Source organism: Chrysemys picta, chromosome 2 (assembly GCF_011386835.1).
Source record: "Chrysemys picta bellii isolate R12L10 chromosome 2, ASM1138683v2, whole genome shotgun sequence".
Classification (NCBI taxonomy): Eukaryota; Metazoa; Chordata; order Testudines; family Emydidae; genus Chrysemys; species Chrysemys picta.
The window spans coordinates 112,671,236-112,689,961 of NC_088792.1; the positions used below are offsets into that span (position 1 = coordinate 112,671,236).

General features: G+C 45.9%; 1 protein-coding gene across 5 annotated transcripts in view; it reads right to left on the minus strand.

Annotated features, from left to right (window-relative positions):
• Positions 1-18,726, minus strand: part of GALNT1 (polypeptide N-acetylgalactosaminyltransferase 1) — a 200,325-nt gene that overhangs the window by 19,624 nt on the left and 161,975 nt on the right. For all 5 annotated transcript variants that reach the window (XM_042842221.2, XM_008169368.4, XM_008169367.4 and 2 more), the window contains 2 exons: positions 13,280-13,419; positions 3,661-3,759 (listed from right to left, as the gene is read on the minus strand). In XM_042842221.2, the coding sequence (XP_042698155.1) occupies positions 3,661-3,759; positions 13,280-13,419 (239 nt within the window). The remainder of the gene's footprint in view (positions 1-3,660; positions 3,760-13,279; positions 13,420-18,726) is intronic.

Sequence of the window (18,726 nt, forward strand, 5' to 3'; positions counted from 1 at the left end):
GAGTGAGAGAGAGAGAGAGAGAGAGAGAGAGAGGGTTTTGTCATTTCATAGGTATAGATGTATCCCCTTTTAGGCCCCAAACCAAAGGAAGCCAACAGAAAGGAGTATAGAAGCTTGAGCACCAAGGACAAGCTAATTAAAGCTGTCATCCCTGTATCTCTATGTGAAAAGTTACACATCCACAGACAGAGTCTGTTCGAGGAGGTGATAAGAGCTGTTCTTAAAACAACTGTGCTCTGAAATTGGTCTTGCAGAAATCCCTTACCCCCTTCGTTTATTATCCTGCTTGTTTTCTGCTATTGTATTAAAAAGGTTAAATAGACTGATGAAAGTCTGTCACATTTGGAAAATAGAATTGTAAAATAAGGATGTCAAGGAAGAGGAGGTAGTAAAACATAAGTGTAAGATGTGACTTAAAGATAAAGGATGAATGTGAATGTGTGTAATGCAAATAAATAATTAGCAAATCAAAAGGTGCCAGCCTAAGAGTTATAACTGTGATCTCCCATGGCCAAGGAATGTATAGCACGGAGATAACCGGATGACCCCGCAGGGCAAGCTGGAATCTACCCAAGTGCCTCCCACCCCCCCCAGGGAGGGCTGAAGACTCCGAAGAACAAGATAACACTCAGCCATCAGGGATGTGCTACCTGCTGATTGATAATCACTTCAAACAAACATCAGCATGATGAAGTGATTCCCATAGACTTGTAGGAATCCTATAGGAACAGAACCAAAATCTCAGGGACTGAGTATGGTTCTGCAACCACCCCCCAGGAGCATCGGATGCGCATCTGACAAGGACTCGGCTCCACCCTCGTGTGCAGGCTACCTGGCCAGTACTCTGCCATGAGCAGCCTCTAGGATAGCAACTATAACAACTCTGCAGAACTTGTATGAATGAGTGTGAGAATGAATAAGGAATGGTAGTGAAATAATATTGAATTGCATATCTTGATTTCTTGCTCTCTCTGTACTTACAATAAACATGTCATTTTGTCTTATCCCTCTTATAAGATCCTGTTGGTATTATTTTATTAGTGTAACAGCTTCCTGGCTGATTGTGGTGTGTGCATACCCAACGAGCAAAGGGTAGCCCTAGTGTCCTTCAACACGTGCAGCGTAGTGTCCGTTTGGTCCGAGAACGGATCAGCTCCATCAAAGGGAAGGTCCTGGATCGAGGCCTGCATATCCTGGGAGAGGCCTGCAGTCTGGAGCCAGAAACTATGTTGCATGATCACCGCCAATGTGACCACACTTGCCACCGAATCTACCGTGTCCCATGCCATTTGCAGGGAGTATCTTGCCACCACCATGCCGTCCTCCACCAGAATGACAAAGTCTTGGCACAAACCCTGAGGGAGAGATTCCTGGAACTTTCTGAGACTGTCCCAGAGATTAAAATTGTACTGGCCCAGCAGGACCTGATGAATCACCACTGGAATTGCAAGCTGGCAGTAGAATAAATCTCTCCCCCAAATAAATCCAGAAACAAAGACGGTAAGAAACTTGGAATCAAGGAGGTGGGGACCTGCTTTCCTTTTTCGTTGGCTGCAGATACAACCAGTGACCCTGGGGGCGGGTGGGTATAAAAGCATTTGAAACCTTTGGCCAGCACAAAGTACTTTTTCTCGGCCCATTTCGAGGTGGGCAGGATGGAGGAGGAGGTCTGCCTCAAGGCGCTGGCTATCTTGAGGGCTCCCTCATGCACAGGCTGGGTGCTGCTCCACCATCTTTTGCACCTTGAACCCCAAGTTCTTGACCACATGCCAGAGAAAGCCTTGATGCTCCCTAAAGTCATCCGGCAGGCTAGCTCTGGAAGGCCCCACGACGGCCTTGTGTGGGGACGACGAGGAAGACTGGACCGCTGGTGGGGGTGCTGGAATCTCAACCACCGCCGGAGAAAGAGACTTTGGGGTGGGCACAGGTTTCTCCGCCTTGACCTCAGAGTGGGCTTCCAGTACCGGTGGGGCTGCTACCCGATGTTCCGTCAAGGCCACCCATGAGTACTGGTGAAGGAGGCAGTGTCACAACTGGTATGCCCCAGATGCTCCAATAAGGCCACTGGCCGTGCTGCCATTGCAGTGCCACTAATGAGGAAGCAGGCTCTGGTGCCCAGTAATGCCGATGAGACTATGCAGATAGGCTGAACTGGCCCTCTGTACCAAAGGAACCCGCGACCAGGGAGGAGCCGTTGACACCTGTGTTTGTTTGCTGGTCGTGGCTACCAGTAACCATTGCCCAGGCATAACTGAATGGTAACTGTAGTATGGACAGCAGTACCAGTGCCAGGGGGACCGGTACTGGGACGGGAAACGTTTCCACCGAGCTGGTGATCAGGACCGACGCTTAGAGGACGACTATTGAGAAAGTGAACGGTGCTGGGAATAGTATGGGGAGCATCAGCCCTGTGCCGAAGAGTAGCACCGCGGGGATCTGGAAGCTCACCCAGCTCGACCAGCAACATGATTGGGATCTTCCCCAGGATTCCCGACGCAGCAGCGAAGTGGATGCCTTCTGTCTGGCGACCGGCGTTGTTCCCCTGTCAGGTCTTAACGGCAGGCTTGCCCTCTTGGGGAGCCTTTGCCGGGTTCTGAGGCACCGGGGTCATCATCGGAGCAGGTGGAGACCTGTGTTCTCTCTGCACCGTGGGAGCCTGGGATGACATAGGTGCAGGCAGAAGTGCCGGTCCCATACCGCTCCCAAGAATCGGTGGTGGACCTTTAAGGACTGGGCGACCCAGTCAGGGAGGCATGATTGCATGACTTTGGAGCAGTCTGGTGGGCAGGCCCAGGTCCCTTGATAGATTACCCCTGGACCTTCTTGCTCGTTGCCGGGGACGCGCTCTTGGTCTTCTTCTTTCGCACTGGCGATGGCAAACGGTGCCGGGAGGAGTTGGGCGCTGGCGGTGGTGCGACCTGCCTGGACGGCTTGAAAGCCAGGTGGGAAGGTGGACTCCATCAGGAGAGCCCTGAGGCAGATGTCCCGCTCCTTCTGAGTGCAGGGCCGAAAGTTTTGCAGATCTGGCACCACTCCTCGTGTGACTCCCTCAGGCACTTAAGGCAGCTGCTGTGGGATCACTCAGAAGCATAGGCTTGCTGCAGTCCGAGCAGGGCTCGAACCTGGGAGGCAGGGGCATGCCCCACCTGGGGCAAAGTCCTGCTAGGACCCTAACTACTAACACTTAACAACTACTTAAGACTAGCAAAGCAAAACTATATGCAACAGCCTTAAGGCATGAAGTTCAGAATGGCAGACAACCGCTAGCTCTTGCTAAGCAAGAAAGGTGCTCCGACTGACCGCCCTGGGCGGTAAGAAGGAACTGAGAGGGCAGGGCGTAGGACTGGCGGTGCTTGATATACTGCAGCATGAGTGCAGCACTCCAGAAGGTGCCACAGCTGGCCCTATGGGTACGCTAACCAAAAATCTGACAGCTGCATACGTGGGCGTACGCACACCTAGAATGGAATCGACATGAGCAAGCACTCGAAGAACAACAACCTTTTAGGTACTCTTAACTCATCTTACAGGCCATATCTCACATTAGGGTTTTTTAAACAGCACATTGTCTGTACCGTTAATTATTGAAAGTGCTGGAAATTATGTATAGACAGATGAGCAATGTCTGAAATAATTTAAAGTTGTAAAATATTTTGTCACCTGATTTCCACCCATTCCATGACAGTTAAATATTCCAACTTTTTCATTTTCCTTTCTTGCCATGTTATCCAGGCATTGATTTGTCTCCACATTTCTTATCTGGAGAAGAAATAAAGCATAACATACATCAAGACAGGTTTTATTAATAGTTATTGGGGGGGGGTGGGAACAGAATCAACCCACAGAGGATACCACTGGCATTGGATTCACAAATAGCAATGAACAAATCTTCTAAACAGTTGGAGTTATAGCTGAGCATAAGCGTCCCAGTGTCCAAAGCTTATAACTTATAAGATCAGGCTCTCATGAGCTTTACAGAATTTCCTGGTTTCAGACAAACTAGGTATCTATGAAACCAGTCTCATTATTTCAGAGCTTCTAATGCTAACTTGGAACCAGTCAAATCATAGGCACACAAAAAACAAAATACACTTAACCACAAAAGATTCAGGTTTGATTTGAGAGTTATAGGAAGGTTTTTCCATACTGCTTTGAAAACTTGAAGCACCAGGATGTAAAAAAAAAAAAAAAAATGCTGTATATTACTTGGGCTGGTTATTTTATCCAAACCAGTTTAGCCAATTATATTTATACATAAAAAAAGTTATACTTCACTTGCTTCCTTCAGCTGATCATAAAATCTGAATATTTTAGAAACAAGTCATTCTATCTTACCAACAGATGCCCCCAGTTGTCTTCCCCCTTCCCTCCAATGAACTACTGAAATTTAATACAACAGAGGATGGAAACACAAAAAGACTAAAGTGAAAAATGTAATACCAGCAGGTTTTACAGCACTATGGAATAAAAATATAGTTATTCTTGCAGTTGGCTTTATAAAAATGTTATTTTCAGGATGAACTTTCTCACTTAGTCCCAAATAATACCAGGTGTCTATTTCTGGAAAATCTGTATAGCTGTTCAGCCAAATGTGATAGGAGAGCATGGGGAAGACCGACAAACAAAACTGCTTTGCACTCCATTTTTCTGCTTTTTTTGTGCTCGCAAGTCTTAAAAATAGCTTCATTTTATATTTATATTAAATTTATATATCGAGCCTTCAGTTAAGATTAGTCACTCTGTAGGTGAGAAATATTTAGTTTACATAAAATCAGAAACAAAGACACTGGAAATTCATTGACAACAAATGCAACAGGAATGTCAAATATTGTGCATCTCTAGTGACACTCAGTCCCCACAAGATTCTCACACATGCAACAGAAATCCTCCTGCAGTTACTCCTCTGAGGTAAGTAGCCTGCCTCTGTTCCAGAAACCAACAAGGATGGCTCTGGTGCAGGACAAAATGTAAGAAGAAAGCACACCAGGAACACTCACCCACACAGCTTTCCTAACAATCCACCCCAGGCATGTCACCATATACCCCCAAACAGCATCTCCTTCAGCAGTTTCCTCCACCGGCCTTGAGTGGGTGGAGGGCGGCATGTGTTTTGGGGGGGCGAGGGGGGAGGGAGAGGCCCTGCTTCTAGGGACTGGGAGGGGTGATCGGCTCCTGCCTCCTATTCGCTTCCCAGTGGCTCTGGGGGAAATAATCTCACAGTCCATGCAAGTACTACTGCTCCAGGATGGGAAGTCAGTGTCTAATTTCTGAGAAATATTATATGGAGCTGCACAAGACTTGTTAGCTATTCATGCTGCAATGAATAATCTGAACTACTCAGACACATTGCTAGGTTTTAAAGTAACTGTAAATACTCGGGAAAGAGACCTAGACATCATCATGGTTACTTCAACAAAAAACTCTACTCAAGTGTGCACAAGCAGTCAAAAATTCAAACTATGCATGAGACTGTATAAAAGATGGAGAAAAAAATGAAATGCCATTTTGTCAATCAAATGTACGTTCTCTAGATACTGTGATTAGTTCTGGTCACCCTACCTCAAAAGAGGCATAGGTGAAATATGGGGATTCAGAGAACCTACAAAAATTAGATGCATAAAAGATACCCCCCTAGATAAAAGATTTGTCTGTTTAGTTTAGAGAGGAAGTATGAAGTATACAAAACCATGGTTGGCACTACAGAAGGTGAACTCGGATGTCCTATATGCCCTTTTTCTCACATTATATAAACAAGGAGATATTCAATGAAATTGAAAGATGTAACATTTGAAATTGAAAAGGAAATACATATTTGTAATGCATAATTAGCCATGGGACTTGGTCACTGGATACAATAGAAGCCAAGAACTGAGTAAATTTTTTAAAAAGGGGATTAGATATTTGTATAGATAAAGTGATCACAGATATTCTTGTTACATAGGATGAAAATATTTCTTTTTCAAAGAAAGGATGTAAATTATTATGCACCAGAGTACTAAAGCACTACTTGTTTATAGTGTCCAATGGAAACTCCACCTTACCTATGGCAAGTTACTCCTTAATTGTCCACTACAAGGTTTCTTGCACTTTCCTTGGAAGTATCCGGAACTGACTCTCACACTCAGAGACAGAAGATGCATTTCTATGCATGTCTAACAAACGTATTTCCTATTCTTTCACTGTTGTAACCATTGTCTCGCTGCATTAAAAAAAACAGTTACTAACTTTTTGTAACTATTGTTCTTCAAGAGGTGTTGCTCATCTCCATTCCATGTTAGGTGCGTGCATGCTGTGTGCACAGTTGTCGGAGATTTTTTCCTTCAGTGGTATCCGTTGGGCCAGCTCTAGCACTCTCTGGAGCTGTGTGCTTATGTGTTGCCCCCCACTCGCCTTTCAGTTCCTTCTTGCTGGTTAACTCCAACAGTGTGGTAGGAGGGTGGGTCATGGAATGGATATGAGCAACATGTCTCAAAGAACAACCATTATGAAAGGTTAGCAACCATTTTTTTTTCCCCTTCAAGTGCTTGCTCATTTCCATTCCATGTTAGGTTACTCACAAGCAGTGCCCCAGGAGGTGGCCTCTGAGTTCATGGACATGCTGACTGCAACACAGCTCTTCCAAAACTGGCGTCGTCTCAGGCCTGTTGGGTGATGGCATAGTGGGATGCAACGGTATGCACCGATGACCCAGGTTATGGATCTGTAGAGGTCTTGATTGGGAGGAACACTGCTGACATGGCCTGGGCTCTTTTGGAATGAGCAGTTAAGATCGCTGGAGGCAGAAACTTTGCCTGTTCGTAGCAAGCCTGGACACAGGAGGTTAATCCCGGACGAGATCCTCTGGCCTAAGGCTACATCTACACTACAGGGGGGAGTGGATTTAAGATACGCAAATTCAGCTACGTGAATAGCGTAGCTGAATTCGACGTATCGCAGCCGACTTACCCCGCTGTGAGGACGGCGGCAAAATCGACTTCTGCAGCTTCCCGTCGACGGCACTTACTCCCACCTCCGCTGGTGGAGTAAGAGCCTCGATTCGGGGAATAATTCGCGATAAATCGATCCCCGGGAGGTCGATTTCTACCCGCCGATTCAGGCGGGTAGTGTAGACCCAGCCTAACCGAGGTAGCCCCATTATCCTCTCCTCTATTGCCACAAAGAGCTATGTGGATTTGCAGAAAGATTTAGTCCTCTCAATGTAAGAGGAGAGGGCATGCCTAGGAATCCAACGAGTGAAGTTCTCGTTCCTCAGAGTTCTTGTGATATTTCGGAAAGAAGACTGTCAGGAAAATGTCCTGGTTGTTTTGGAATTGTGATACCGCTTTCGGCAGGAAGGCCAGATGGGGGTACAGTTGGATCTTGTCCTTGAAAAAACACTATGTAGACTGGTTCTGATGTAAGGGTCTTGATTTCAGAGACCATTTTGGCCGAGGTGATCACCACCAGAAAGGAGACCTTTCAAGATAGAAAGGGAGCGGGAGGGGAAGAGACCTGTGAGCTTTGACAGAACCAGGTTTTAAGTCCCATCGGGGGGTCGGCTGCGGACCTGAGAATATAACCCCTCCAGCCCATTGAGAAACCGAACTGTCATCTTGTGGGAAAACACTGACCTGCTGTTCACTGTGGGATGGAAGGCTCAGATGGCTGCTAAGTTCACTTTAGCAGATAAAGCAGCAGGGTCAGGCCCTCTTAAGTGAAGCAAACAGTCTGTCAAGATAGACTGAAGGGAAGATCAAGATGCAGAGTGCGCACATTCAGAAACCCAAGAGAAATGCTTCCATTTGGCCAAGTAGGTAGTCCTGGTGGAAAGCTTCCTACTGCCTAACAAGATCTGCCAAAACTGTTCTGAGTTGGCTTGTTCTTCAGGGTTCAGCCATGCAGCATCCATGTAGACAGATGCAGGGAGGCAAGGTTTGGATGAAGCAACCAGCCATGATCTTGTGAAATTAGGTCTGGGCAAAATGGGAGCAAGAGTGGAGTTACCACAGAGAGATCCAGGAGCTTGCTGAACCAACGCAGCTGCGGACATGCTGGGGCTATCAGAATAACTCTTGCCTTGTCTTGTTTAATCTTTAGGAGGACCATGTGAGCCAAGGGGTTTGGGGGATAGGTGTAAAATAGGCAGTCTGCCCCTGGGAGTAGGAAAGCGTTGGAGATGGAGCCCAGGCTGTGTCCACGCAGCTAACAAAACTGATGGCACTTCCTGTTTTGAAGGTCCACCCACCTTTGGAAGATTAATCTGGTGACTTCTTGGAGGGAGGGACCACTCAGTGAGAGGAAAAGCATCTGCTGAGGTGATCTGCCAGCACATTCCGGGGTCCCAAGAGGTGTGACGCCTTGAGATGAATGGAGTGCTCCGTGAAAGTCCTACAGATGGATGGCCTTCTGGCACAAGGCTGAAGATTGAGCCCCTCCCTGCTTGTTGATGTAAAACAGGGCCATGGTATTGTCTGTCAGGATTTGCACCACCTCAACTGAGATCTGGGGAAGGAACACTTGGCATGCTAAGCATACCGGCTTGAGTTCCTGGACGATTATGTGCAGGGAGAGTTCTTCCTGGGACCAGAGGCCCTGAGGTTGTTGAGGTAGACTCCACACTCTATGTCTGACGTGCCTGAGACTAAGGCTACCGATGATTGAGGGGTAAACAAAGGACACACCTGTCATTACCAATCTCAGGTCTTTTTCACCAGTCCAGGAGGCAAGGACCATAGACTCAGACTTTAAGGTCAGAAGGGACCATTATGATCATCTGGTCTGACCCCCTGCATGATGCAGGCCACAAAACCGTCCCTACCCCTTCCCTTGACTCTGCTGTTGAAGTCCCCAAATCCTGTGTTTTAGTGACTTCAATTGGCAGAGAACCCTCCTGCTAGCGATCCCTGCCCCATGCTGCGGAGGAAGGCGAAAAACCTCCAGGGCCTCAGCCAATCTACCCTGGAGGAAAATTCCTTCCCGACCCCAAATATGGCGATCAGTAAGACCCCGAGCATGTAGGCAAGAGTCTCCAGCCTGACCCCTGTTAGCCATTATACTATTTACCTGCCATTGCTTGGTATTCCTTTGCTAATATGTTTTACTATTAAACCATTCCCTCCATAAACTTATCTAACTTAATCTTAAAACCAGACAGGTCCCTCGCCCCCACCGTTTCCCTCGGAAGGCCGTTCCAATATTTCACCCCTCTGATGGTCAGAAACCTTCGTGGAAAGGGGGAGAGAGTGTGAGCAGTGCATCTAGGTGGTGTCTGCTTGGGGAGAAAACTGATGCTAGCCACATCTGGAGGAGACTGAGGCACAACCTTGTGTGCTGAACCACGTAAGTACATGTCACCATGTGCCGCAGTAGTTTGAGGTAAACTGGAGCTGTCGTAACTGGGTGGACCATGACACTGGATATCAGGTCCGACATGGTCTGGAATCAGGCCTCCAGCTGGTAGACCCTAGCTTAGGTCGAGTCAATCACTGTCCCAATATTCTCTGAACTGGGACAAAAGTTGACTTCTGCTTGTTTATTAGCAGGCCCAGCACTCGGAAGTTGGCTCAGACCATGCTGATGCTGTTCTGTACTTGAGTCTGTGACCAACCTTTGATCAGCTAGTCTGCTACGACCGTCATACACTTTGTGAAAACCCAGGGGGCTGCCAATAGGTCAAGCAGGGGGTGGGAGGGGGTGGGGGAAGAGAAGAGGGTTGAACTGGTAGTGGCGCTGACCCACTATAAACCTGAGAAATCTTCTGTGGCCACAGAAGATAGAGCTGTGGAAGTAAGCGTCCTTTAAGTTGAGGGTGGTGTACCAGTCTCCTGGATCCAGGGAGGAAATGATGGAGGCTAGGGAAACCATGCGGAACCTGTTTCTTGAGATTTGTTGAGATGACACAGATCCAAGATAGGCAGGAGGCCCCTTTTGGCCTTTGAGATTATGAAATACCAAGAGTAAAACCCCTTCCCTCTCATATCTTGAGGAACGTCTTCCACAGCACCCCACGTAGGAGGGATTGCACCTTCTGGATGAGGAGCTGCCCATGAGATGCATCCCTGAAGAGGGGAGACGGGGTTGATAAAAATTGAAGGGTATATCCGACTGACACTGTACTCAGCACCCAACAGTTTGATGTTACGTATGACCATGCTGGACTGAAGAGTGTCAGTCCAAAAACAAGAGGGGGTGAATCTGAAACAGAGACTGGTATAACACCCTCAGGCTCCTTCATAAAGCCTGCTTGGGCCAACCGGAGTGTCTCTGACTGGTAGGCTGAGATAGACGGGAGATGTTGGTGCTCTTTGTAACCTCTTCTTTTGTAGGGCTCCTGTCTTGGAGGCGCCAAGACCTGAGAGGTTGCTAGGCCCTGAAGTTCTTCCTGAAAGATGACCGGGTGTAAAGGTCTAAGGAACGCAGAGTGGCCATTGAGTCCTTCAGGCCATGTAGTTTTGTGTCCGTCTTCTCTGAGAAAAGAGAGGAGCCTTCAAAGGTGAGGTCCTGGACAGACTGTTGGACCCTCACGCAGAAGCCCAGAAGACTGGAGCCAACAACGCCTTATGGTGACAGCGGAGGCCACTGTCCTGGCTGCAGAGTCCGCAGCATCCAGAGCCACTTGGAGAGAAGTATTGGCCCCATTCTTACCCTCCTCCAAGAGGGCCATGGACTCCTGACTTGAATCTTGGGGCAGGGAATCCTAAAATTTTAATTTGTGGGACTCCTTGTGTAAATTTAATCTCCCCAATAAAGCTTGCTGGTTGGAGATATGTAGCCGATGGCTGCCAGTTGAATAAATCTTTCTTCTGAAAAGGTCTAGTCTCTTGGTGACTTTATGATTGGGGTAGTGCTCAGCTGTCCCTGCCTGTCCCTTTAATTGGATACAGACAGCATCAGGGCCCTCAGAGGTGTACGTATGTGCGTGTACAGGTACTCAAACCTGCTTTTTGGCACACAGTCCATCTCTCCCTCTTTTTTGGAGGGAGGGGGAGCAAGGGGAAGACAGCAGATAACAAGGAGTTTGCCACAGGGCCTTGACCGGTCTCATCACCTCATCATTGATGGGCAAAGTCTCCTGCAGGGAGCTGCCGCAGCCAGGATATCAATCAGGCAGTGCAATGTTTTTCTGAACTCCTCAATCTCTAGGCCCAGGTTTGCAATGACCTGCTTCAGAAGGTCCTGAGGGGACCTGAAGTCATCCTGCCAAAGCAGGTTATTGGGTCCTGCAACAGCCTCGTTTGGGGAAGATGAGGAGTGACTTGCAACAGAGAAGGGGCTCTTTCCTCTTCCTCCTATACATCCATCAGAGACATCTCCTGGATGTCAGTACCGGGATCGGTGCCGAAGTCGGGGGTCGGTGCCAAGTGGGAAGGAGCAATAGAATGTTCCTCGGAAACAACTGAGTAGGAGGAAGGACGTTGCACCAGGGGAAACCCCCAGGGATTCCAGTATGGCCACCGCATTGGCCAGTGAACTACTAGCCAGATGTCGGCAAAGGGAGGGGTACCGAAGTCTGGTGGTGCATAAACTGGGTACCGGTGCTGGGCTTTAGCTGCTATGTAAGATTCCCCTTCAGACTCTGAAGAGAATTCTTCTCTCAGAGACCATGGTAAAGCAGCACCCACTTCTGCCTCCAGGGTTCCAGGGACCAGCGATCATGACACTGGAATCACGGAAGGCTTGCCACTCAAGGATGCTAGGGGCTGGTGCCAGGAAGGAGCCCATTGCTTCTCGTTCCCACCTTCTGGTCACCAAAGCTGTCAGGTGTCCCCTTGGAGTTGTTGGGATGGGCAGAGAAAGGTCCTTCACTACTTGGAAAATCTCTTGGGTCGATGGAGTTGTCAGACCACTGGCACCACAGAGGCTTCCAGGTATCGGTGGAGGGTCCCCCACCGGACTCAATACTTTAGGCGAGGTCGATGGTGCCATCACTGGCCTGTGCAAGGATGAGTGGCCTGGTGCGGGTCTCTCAGTTGTCTTTTTTCTGCTTGTCTCTCTTCTGCACTGGTGAGCTCCCTCTTGGTGTGCTGCTTCTTATGCTTCTTCCTTGGCACCGGAGACAGTGAATGGTGCCCGGGGAAACTTCACACCAACGGAGCGACTCGGCTCTAAGACTCATCTAAGGTAGGCTTCCATGAAGATAGCCTTGTGTCTACTTTTTAGTGCAGGGTCGGAAGTCCTGGCAGATCTAGCACTTGTCCGTCATGTGAGTTTCCCCCTGACACTTCAAGTAGCCGGAGTGCGGGTCACTCACTGTCATAGGTTTGCCACCGGAGGCACAAGGCTGGAAGCCCAAAGCCCTTGGGGCGAAGAAGTCTCTCGACGATAGGAACTACTTACACCACTATATACACTAACACTAATTATATGTATACAGTAAACTATGATAACAAATGAAGAAGAGTCCAAAACCACTGGGGAAAAAAGCCCTGACATAGCAAGAATGGTCGTTCCAGCAACCGTCACAGACAGAAAGAAGGAACTGAGAGGGTGTGGGGCCGGTGGCGTCCCTTATGCCGACGCATAAGTGCATGCCTCCAGAGGACGTTAGAGCCGGCCCAACAGATACCACTGAGGCAAAAAAATCTCCAGCAAGAGTGTACGCAGTGCGCACACACCTAACATGTAATGGACATGAGAAAGCACTCGAAGAACTCCTTTCTTCATGCTTTGTTATTTGTAATCCCTTGATGTTTTATGTCTAATGCAACTACGGGCTTGTCTACTCTGTACACGAGCGCACACCAATGGGCATTGGTAATGGGCACCAATGTGTCATGCACTGTCTGTGTGGATCCTGATGGCATGCACTAAAAGTTTTAGTGTGTGCCATCAGGATCCACAGAGACAGAATATGACACACTGGGGCGCACCAGAATTTACATCTCAGCTGGTGCACACTAGTGTGCTATGTAGACAAACCCTAAGCTACTTGTTATTTTTAACTGTTTGTAAAGCACCATGCGCACATCAATGAAACTGAATAAAACAAAATATGCACTAGTGTCTGAAATATTTTCTACAAAGCTCTTCCATGCTAATTCAGTACTGCTGTAAATAGGGACAAGAAATCCCAACCTTTGACACTGTGGGTCAACCACTTGGTAATACTTCACCAAACTATTCAAGTCAAATATACCATTTTACAGATGAAAGACATGGAGCTATGAGATATTGCACTTTGGTGCTGGAGTCACTGACTTCAGCTTTACTATTCAAATGAGATCTCAAAAACTGGATGTTATGGTGTGATATCCCTTACAAAAAGGAAAATTAAAAGTATAGAATTAAAAATAATCCTTACCTCCCCCAAAGAGAAATAATGGCGTGGAATTTGGGAATCGGGATAGACATTCTCCAGGTACCAAGAGAAAGGCTTGCATTGCAGTTTGTGTCTTAGCCCAAGGCGTGACGATATGTCTCCATAATCTACCTTAGTAACACCTGTAGAGAAAAATGCTTTATTTCATACAGTGTTTGCTAGTGAATTTTAAACGGTTGAATTTGAATAGGATAATGCAAATGTGATCAATACATGTTACATGCTTCAAATATACTTTGTCCGTAACAAGCCAGCTAAATACACCTCTATGGCAAAGGCAGACAGGAATTTTTTTTAATATAGTATACTTTAAAAAAAAAAAAATCTTGTTCACCTGGAGGAAAAGTCACACAGTGGAGACTACTGCTTGTGTCTTTTTTCCTAAACACAGGAAAGGCTAAGCCACTGAATCTGTATGACATATGACAATTCCTTATTGGTGTCTAATGGAACAATTTACATACAAATCACTGACTGAGCTAACAGGGAAGAAAAAGATGAAACCTTTAATCATTATCACCATAAGTTGCAGGATCATTCTTACGTAATATACACCTGGGTCTATGTTGAAGGCAGAATTCCACTTTTAATGAAGTTCTGTTTGCAGGCTTGAAATTTGGGACCACATACTATGTTCTCCATCCCACAGTATAACTCTCACTTGTGTCTATGGGAGGTCTGCACAAACAACTACGGTAGAATATGGACTTTATATAATTAACCTTTTAGTTATTATTTGTTCAGTACCTTATTGTTGCATTCATGATCATTAGATAGGGAAGTCTGCTAATATAGGACTGCCATTATTTCTACCCCGTTTCTTACTCTCTTTCCCTCCCTCCCCCATTTCCTGGTCTTTGAATCTCTTTTTCTTTCTCAGATACTTCCCTTCCTTCAGAAACCTTCTCACATGTGCACTTGAATCTCAGTCCTTTCCATCCCATTTGCTAAAACGATCAGCAATTAAATAGTTAATGCTGACATTTAAAATATCATAATTAGGCACTAAAGTTAATACATCAATGAGATTAATGGGAACAGGGGAGTTTCCAACTCTCAAAAACTGCAACAATTTACACTCAAACTGTTCACAGTTTCACTCTTATCCTCAACAGCATACAAGCTAGAAATGTACTTTTTAAAAAACAAATGAAAACTTTGATTTCTACACAAACTAAATACGCCATATGGACCATATAAATACATCAAGTGGACCAGGTTTGGGCTACAGTTTGGGAGTCTGAGAATTTTGTTTTATGGAGACACCATTTTCATGTAAAAGTAAGAAAATGTAGTTTTTTGTAATCCATGTTCTTTAAAGATAATTATAATAGAAGAACCATCACTGCTGGCATTCCTGTTCTTGTGTGACTGAGTTTGGAATATTTCAAAGCTAGCATACTGAGTCATTAAACTAACTCACCATAAAGAGCTGCATAGCTACCTACTTATAGCAGTGAGTGATCATTATATCGTAGCTGAATAAAGATTCACAAAAGTTTAAACATGAAAAAATATTCCCGAACTTGAAAAGGGGTGGAGGAGTATAGCTATATGTTCTGAGAACAAGAAATATGGATCAATAATTTTCTCCCCTATAAAAGATTACTAAGAGTTTGTGCTCACCCAAAACGTACAGAAGGGTTGTACCAAGATGGGAGTAAAGATGTGGGGACAAATATTTGTGGCAAGCTTGCCTTGTAGTGAATTACCAAATTATGGGTGTGAAGATATAGCATGAAAAAACATCATCCTTGGAGAAAAAGAATTTGGAATAAAACCTGGTGTACTGTCAGTACTGGCTTGTTCTCAGTTTGCTGGGATGGAATGACACTATCACACCTCACCAGCATAAAACTCCAAAATACTTGCAAGAAACCAAAAAGAGACTTTTCCAAGCAACTTAAATATTTTTTCATAAATCAAGGTGAAAAAATAAAAAGAAAGGCTTCCTTAATGAACAAGTATGACATAAAACATAGCTGAAGTATGGAGCTCCTCACTTTTCGGTTGGAAAAGAGTAGCTGATGGATGAAGCATTTATTTGTCATTATGCCTCAAGACAAAGGAACGAGTCTCTTGTAACTTTAGAGTATTCTAAATTCATTCATGCACAGAATCTGTTATATTGACCTTTGGAAAAATGCTATTACAACTCTTTCACATTACTAAATGACAATAAGAATTCAAGTCATAACCATGAAGAAAAAAATTCAAAAATCACATTCAATGGTGTACAATTGTGATATTTGTCCAAGTGGTTTTAAATACCCACCACCTGATTCAGAGAAAGAAATGTCCCTTCCTCCTTTAAACATGCAACAGTCTGATCAACACTGAAGAAACCCACTCTGGAGATTTCAGGCATAGCCAACTATCACCCAGTGTCAAACCTGTAATTCCTGAGTAAGCTCATACAGAAGTTAACCAAAGGCAGACTACACACTCATCTAACAGAGGCCAACATCCTAAATATTGCACAATCAGGATCTAGGTCAAAACATGGGAAAAAATGGTTACTAACCTGTTCTGTCACTTTTCTTTCAGATGTTACACATGTCCATTCCACTTCAGGTGTGCGCATCCCCAGTGTTGGAGATTTTCCCCTTAGTGGGGAATTACATTTGCATCCTCTGCTGCCTTGTGGTACCAAGGTAATCTCGACACATTGGTATAAAGGGCAGAATCATCCCAGGCCCACCAGACAGACAGACACTGATAATGAGAAGGAGGATGGGTCATGGAATGGGCCTGAAGCCTCCTTTTGCTTTTGGAACCAGGGAGTAGCGTGAACAGAAACCCTACTCTCACTGAAGAGAGGTAGCCTCTTCTACAGCTCCCAAATGGAGAAGAGACTGTACTTCTTGGAAGAGGACAGAGGAAGTCCGATAACCTATTGGAAAAAATAGGGAGTGGAGAAACTGGTATGTCCTTGACAAGGCAGGCAAACAGACAGATTTCCAGTCTGTCTTGAATAACACAGACACTGAAGATGCCATGACTCTGGATGCTGAATCTGCCCCATTTAAGGATGTTTGCAGAGAGGTCTGAGCCATCAGACTGCCTTCATCTAACACTGCCCGGAATTCATGTCTGGCATCCTCTGCCAACTTGTCTGAGAGCTTTAGCATATTGGCCCACAGTGAGAAGTTGTATCCCGCCAATAAGGTTTGTTGATTAGTGATATGAATTGTACACCAAATGTAGGATAAATTTTTCCTACCAAAATGATCTAATTTCTTTGAGTCTTTGTCCTTTTAGGTAGAAGAGGGTTGACTCTGACCTGCTCTTTCATTCACTGCTGAGACAACTAAGGAACCTGGCAAAGGATGGGTATACAAACATTATAAGCCTTGAGAAGGGACATGGTACCGTGTCTCGGTTCTCCTAGCTCTTGAAGGCACAGAGGATATTTGCCATGATGATTTCATAGAACATAAGAACAGCCATACTGGGTCAGACCAAAGGTCCATCCAGCCCAGTATCTTATCTACCGACAGTGGCCAATGCCTGGTGCCCCAGAGGGAGTGAACCTAACAGGTAATGATCAAGTAATCTCTCTCCTGCCATCCATCTCCACCCTCTGACAAACACAGGCTAGAGACACCATTCTTTACCTATCCTGGCTAATAGCCATTAATGGACTTATGTTCTTGTGTTAGACATCTTGCATACCCCCAGGGGTACACATGACACAGTTAGGGAACCCCTGTGCTAGGAGATCTGAAAGGCTGAGGAATTGGGGAGGACTTGGAAGTGGGAGGCATGTCCCACAGGTTTCAGTAAGGTCATGGGTATGGCACAGGACCCCAGCCACAACTACTCCAATGGTCTCTGTCTCTAGAAATCTGGTGGGTACTGTTAATGGAATTCCCTTGATGAAGGCAAAGGACATTGTCATTGTCTACCCCACAAGCAAGAGGCATAATACTCTACCTCAGACCCAGAGTTGCCTGATCATGGTGGTGGTGTGCCAAGGTCCGGAGGTGTTCTAGAGACATGAGCAGCAGGGACAGCATGATGGGTTCAACCCTGGACTGCACTAGTCAAGAAAGCACTGGATGCTCAGAAGATCAAGTGCGCCACGGTACCAAGAGCTGATCATGACTCTGATGTAAATAAGTAGCCAGGGCTTGAGGTTCCACCGGAACCAGCTGGCTTGTCTCATAGGCCATTGAAGAGTCCAGTACAGAGGTATTTCTGGTGCTGTTGTTGCACCAAAATAGCTGGCACCATATTGGGTGTCTCAACGGCCCAGCTGCCAGAGTTGACAACCTCTGATAAGAAAAACCTATAATAATTCTAATGAATACCACTAATTAACTGTTTACAAGAAAAAAAGAAATTCCTTGAAAAGGCAGAATCTTGCAGAAGCAAATCAGTGTTCCCCAACTACTTAACATGAGCCCTAAGAAGCAACTGAGGGCTCCTCCCTTTATGCCAGGGGTTGGCAACCTTTCAGAAGTGGTGTGCCGAGTCTTCATTTATTCACTCTAATTTAAGGTTTCGCATGCCAGTAATACATTTTAAAGTTTTTAGAAGGTCTCTTTCTATAAGTCTATAATATATACCTAAACTATTGTTGTATGTAAAGTAAATAAGGTTTTTAAAATGTTTAAGAAGATTCATTTAAAATTAAATTAAAATGCAGAACCCCCCGGACCGGTGGCCAGGAGTGAGCAGTGTGAGTGCCACTGAAAATCAGCTCGCGTGCCACCTTTGGCACGTGTGCCATATGTTGCCTACCCCTGCGTTATGCCATCATGTAGCAGTATGAAGCAGTGGAAGATGCATGTGCAGCTCCGACAGGTACTGCTAAGGGAAAAATCTCCGACTCTGGTGCAGTGGGTGCACACACACCTGAAGTGGAACGGACATGTGCAATCACCTGAAGAACTGAAATTGCTCTAGGGGCAGTAGATGATCTCCTCCTGTCAATGAATAGAGGACAAATATCCATTCTCACCTTCCTAGACCTCTGTGCAGCATTTGATATTAGTGACCATGAGACATTGCTGTCTCACCTAAGAGAGATGGCAGGAGTCCAGGGCAATGAGCTAAAATGGTATGAGTCCTTCTAGGAGGGATAAACCTTAAGCATAGTGATGGGAAATTGCAACCTCCACCATTAGTCCCCTCACTTGTGGGATTCCAAAAGGATCAATTTTCTCACTCCAGTATTTTTCCAACATCTACATGCAACCACTAGGTGAGCTGGTTAGACAACATGGACTCAAATGCCAGCAATATGCAGATGGCACACAGCTCTACCTACCCTTCACCATATAACTACCGCACCACTACCACCAACACGGCCCAGTGCTTGGATGAAATCAGCTCATGGATGAAGTACACCTGGCTGAGTCTGAGCAAAACAGAGGTGATACTGGTGGGATAGAGGAAAATATTTTGAGGAGCTTGCAGCCATG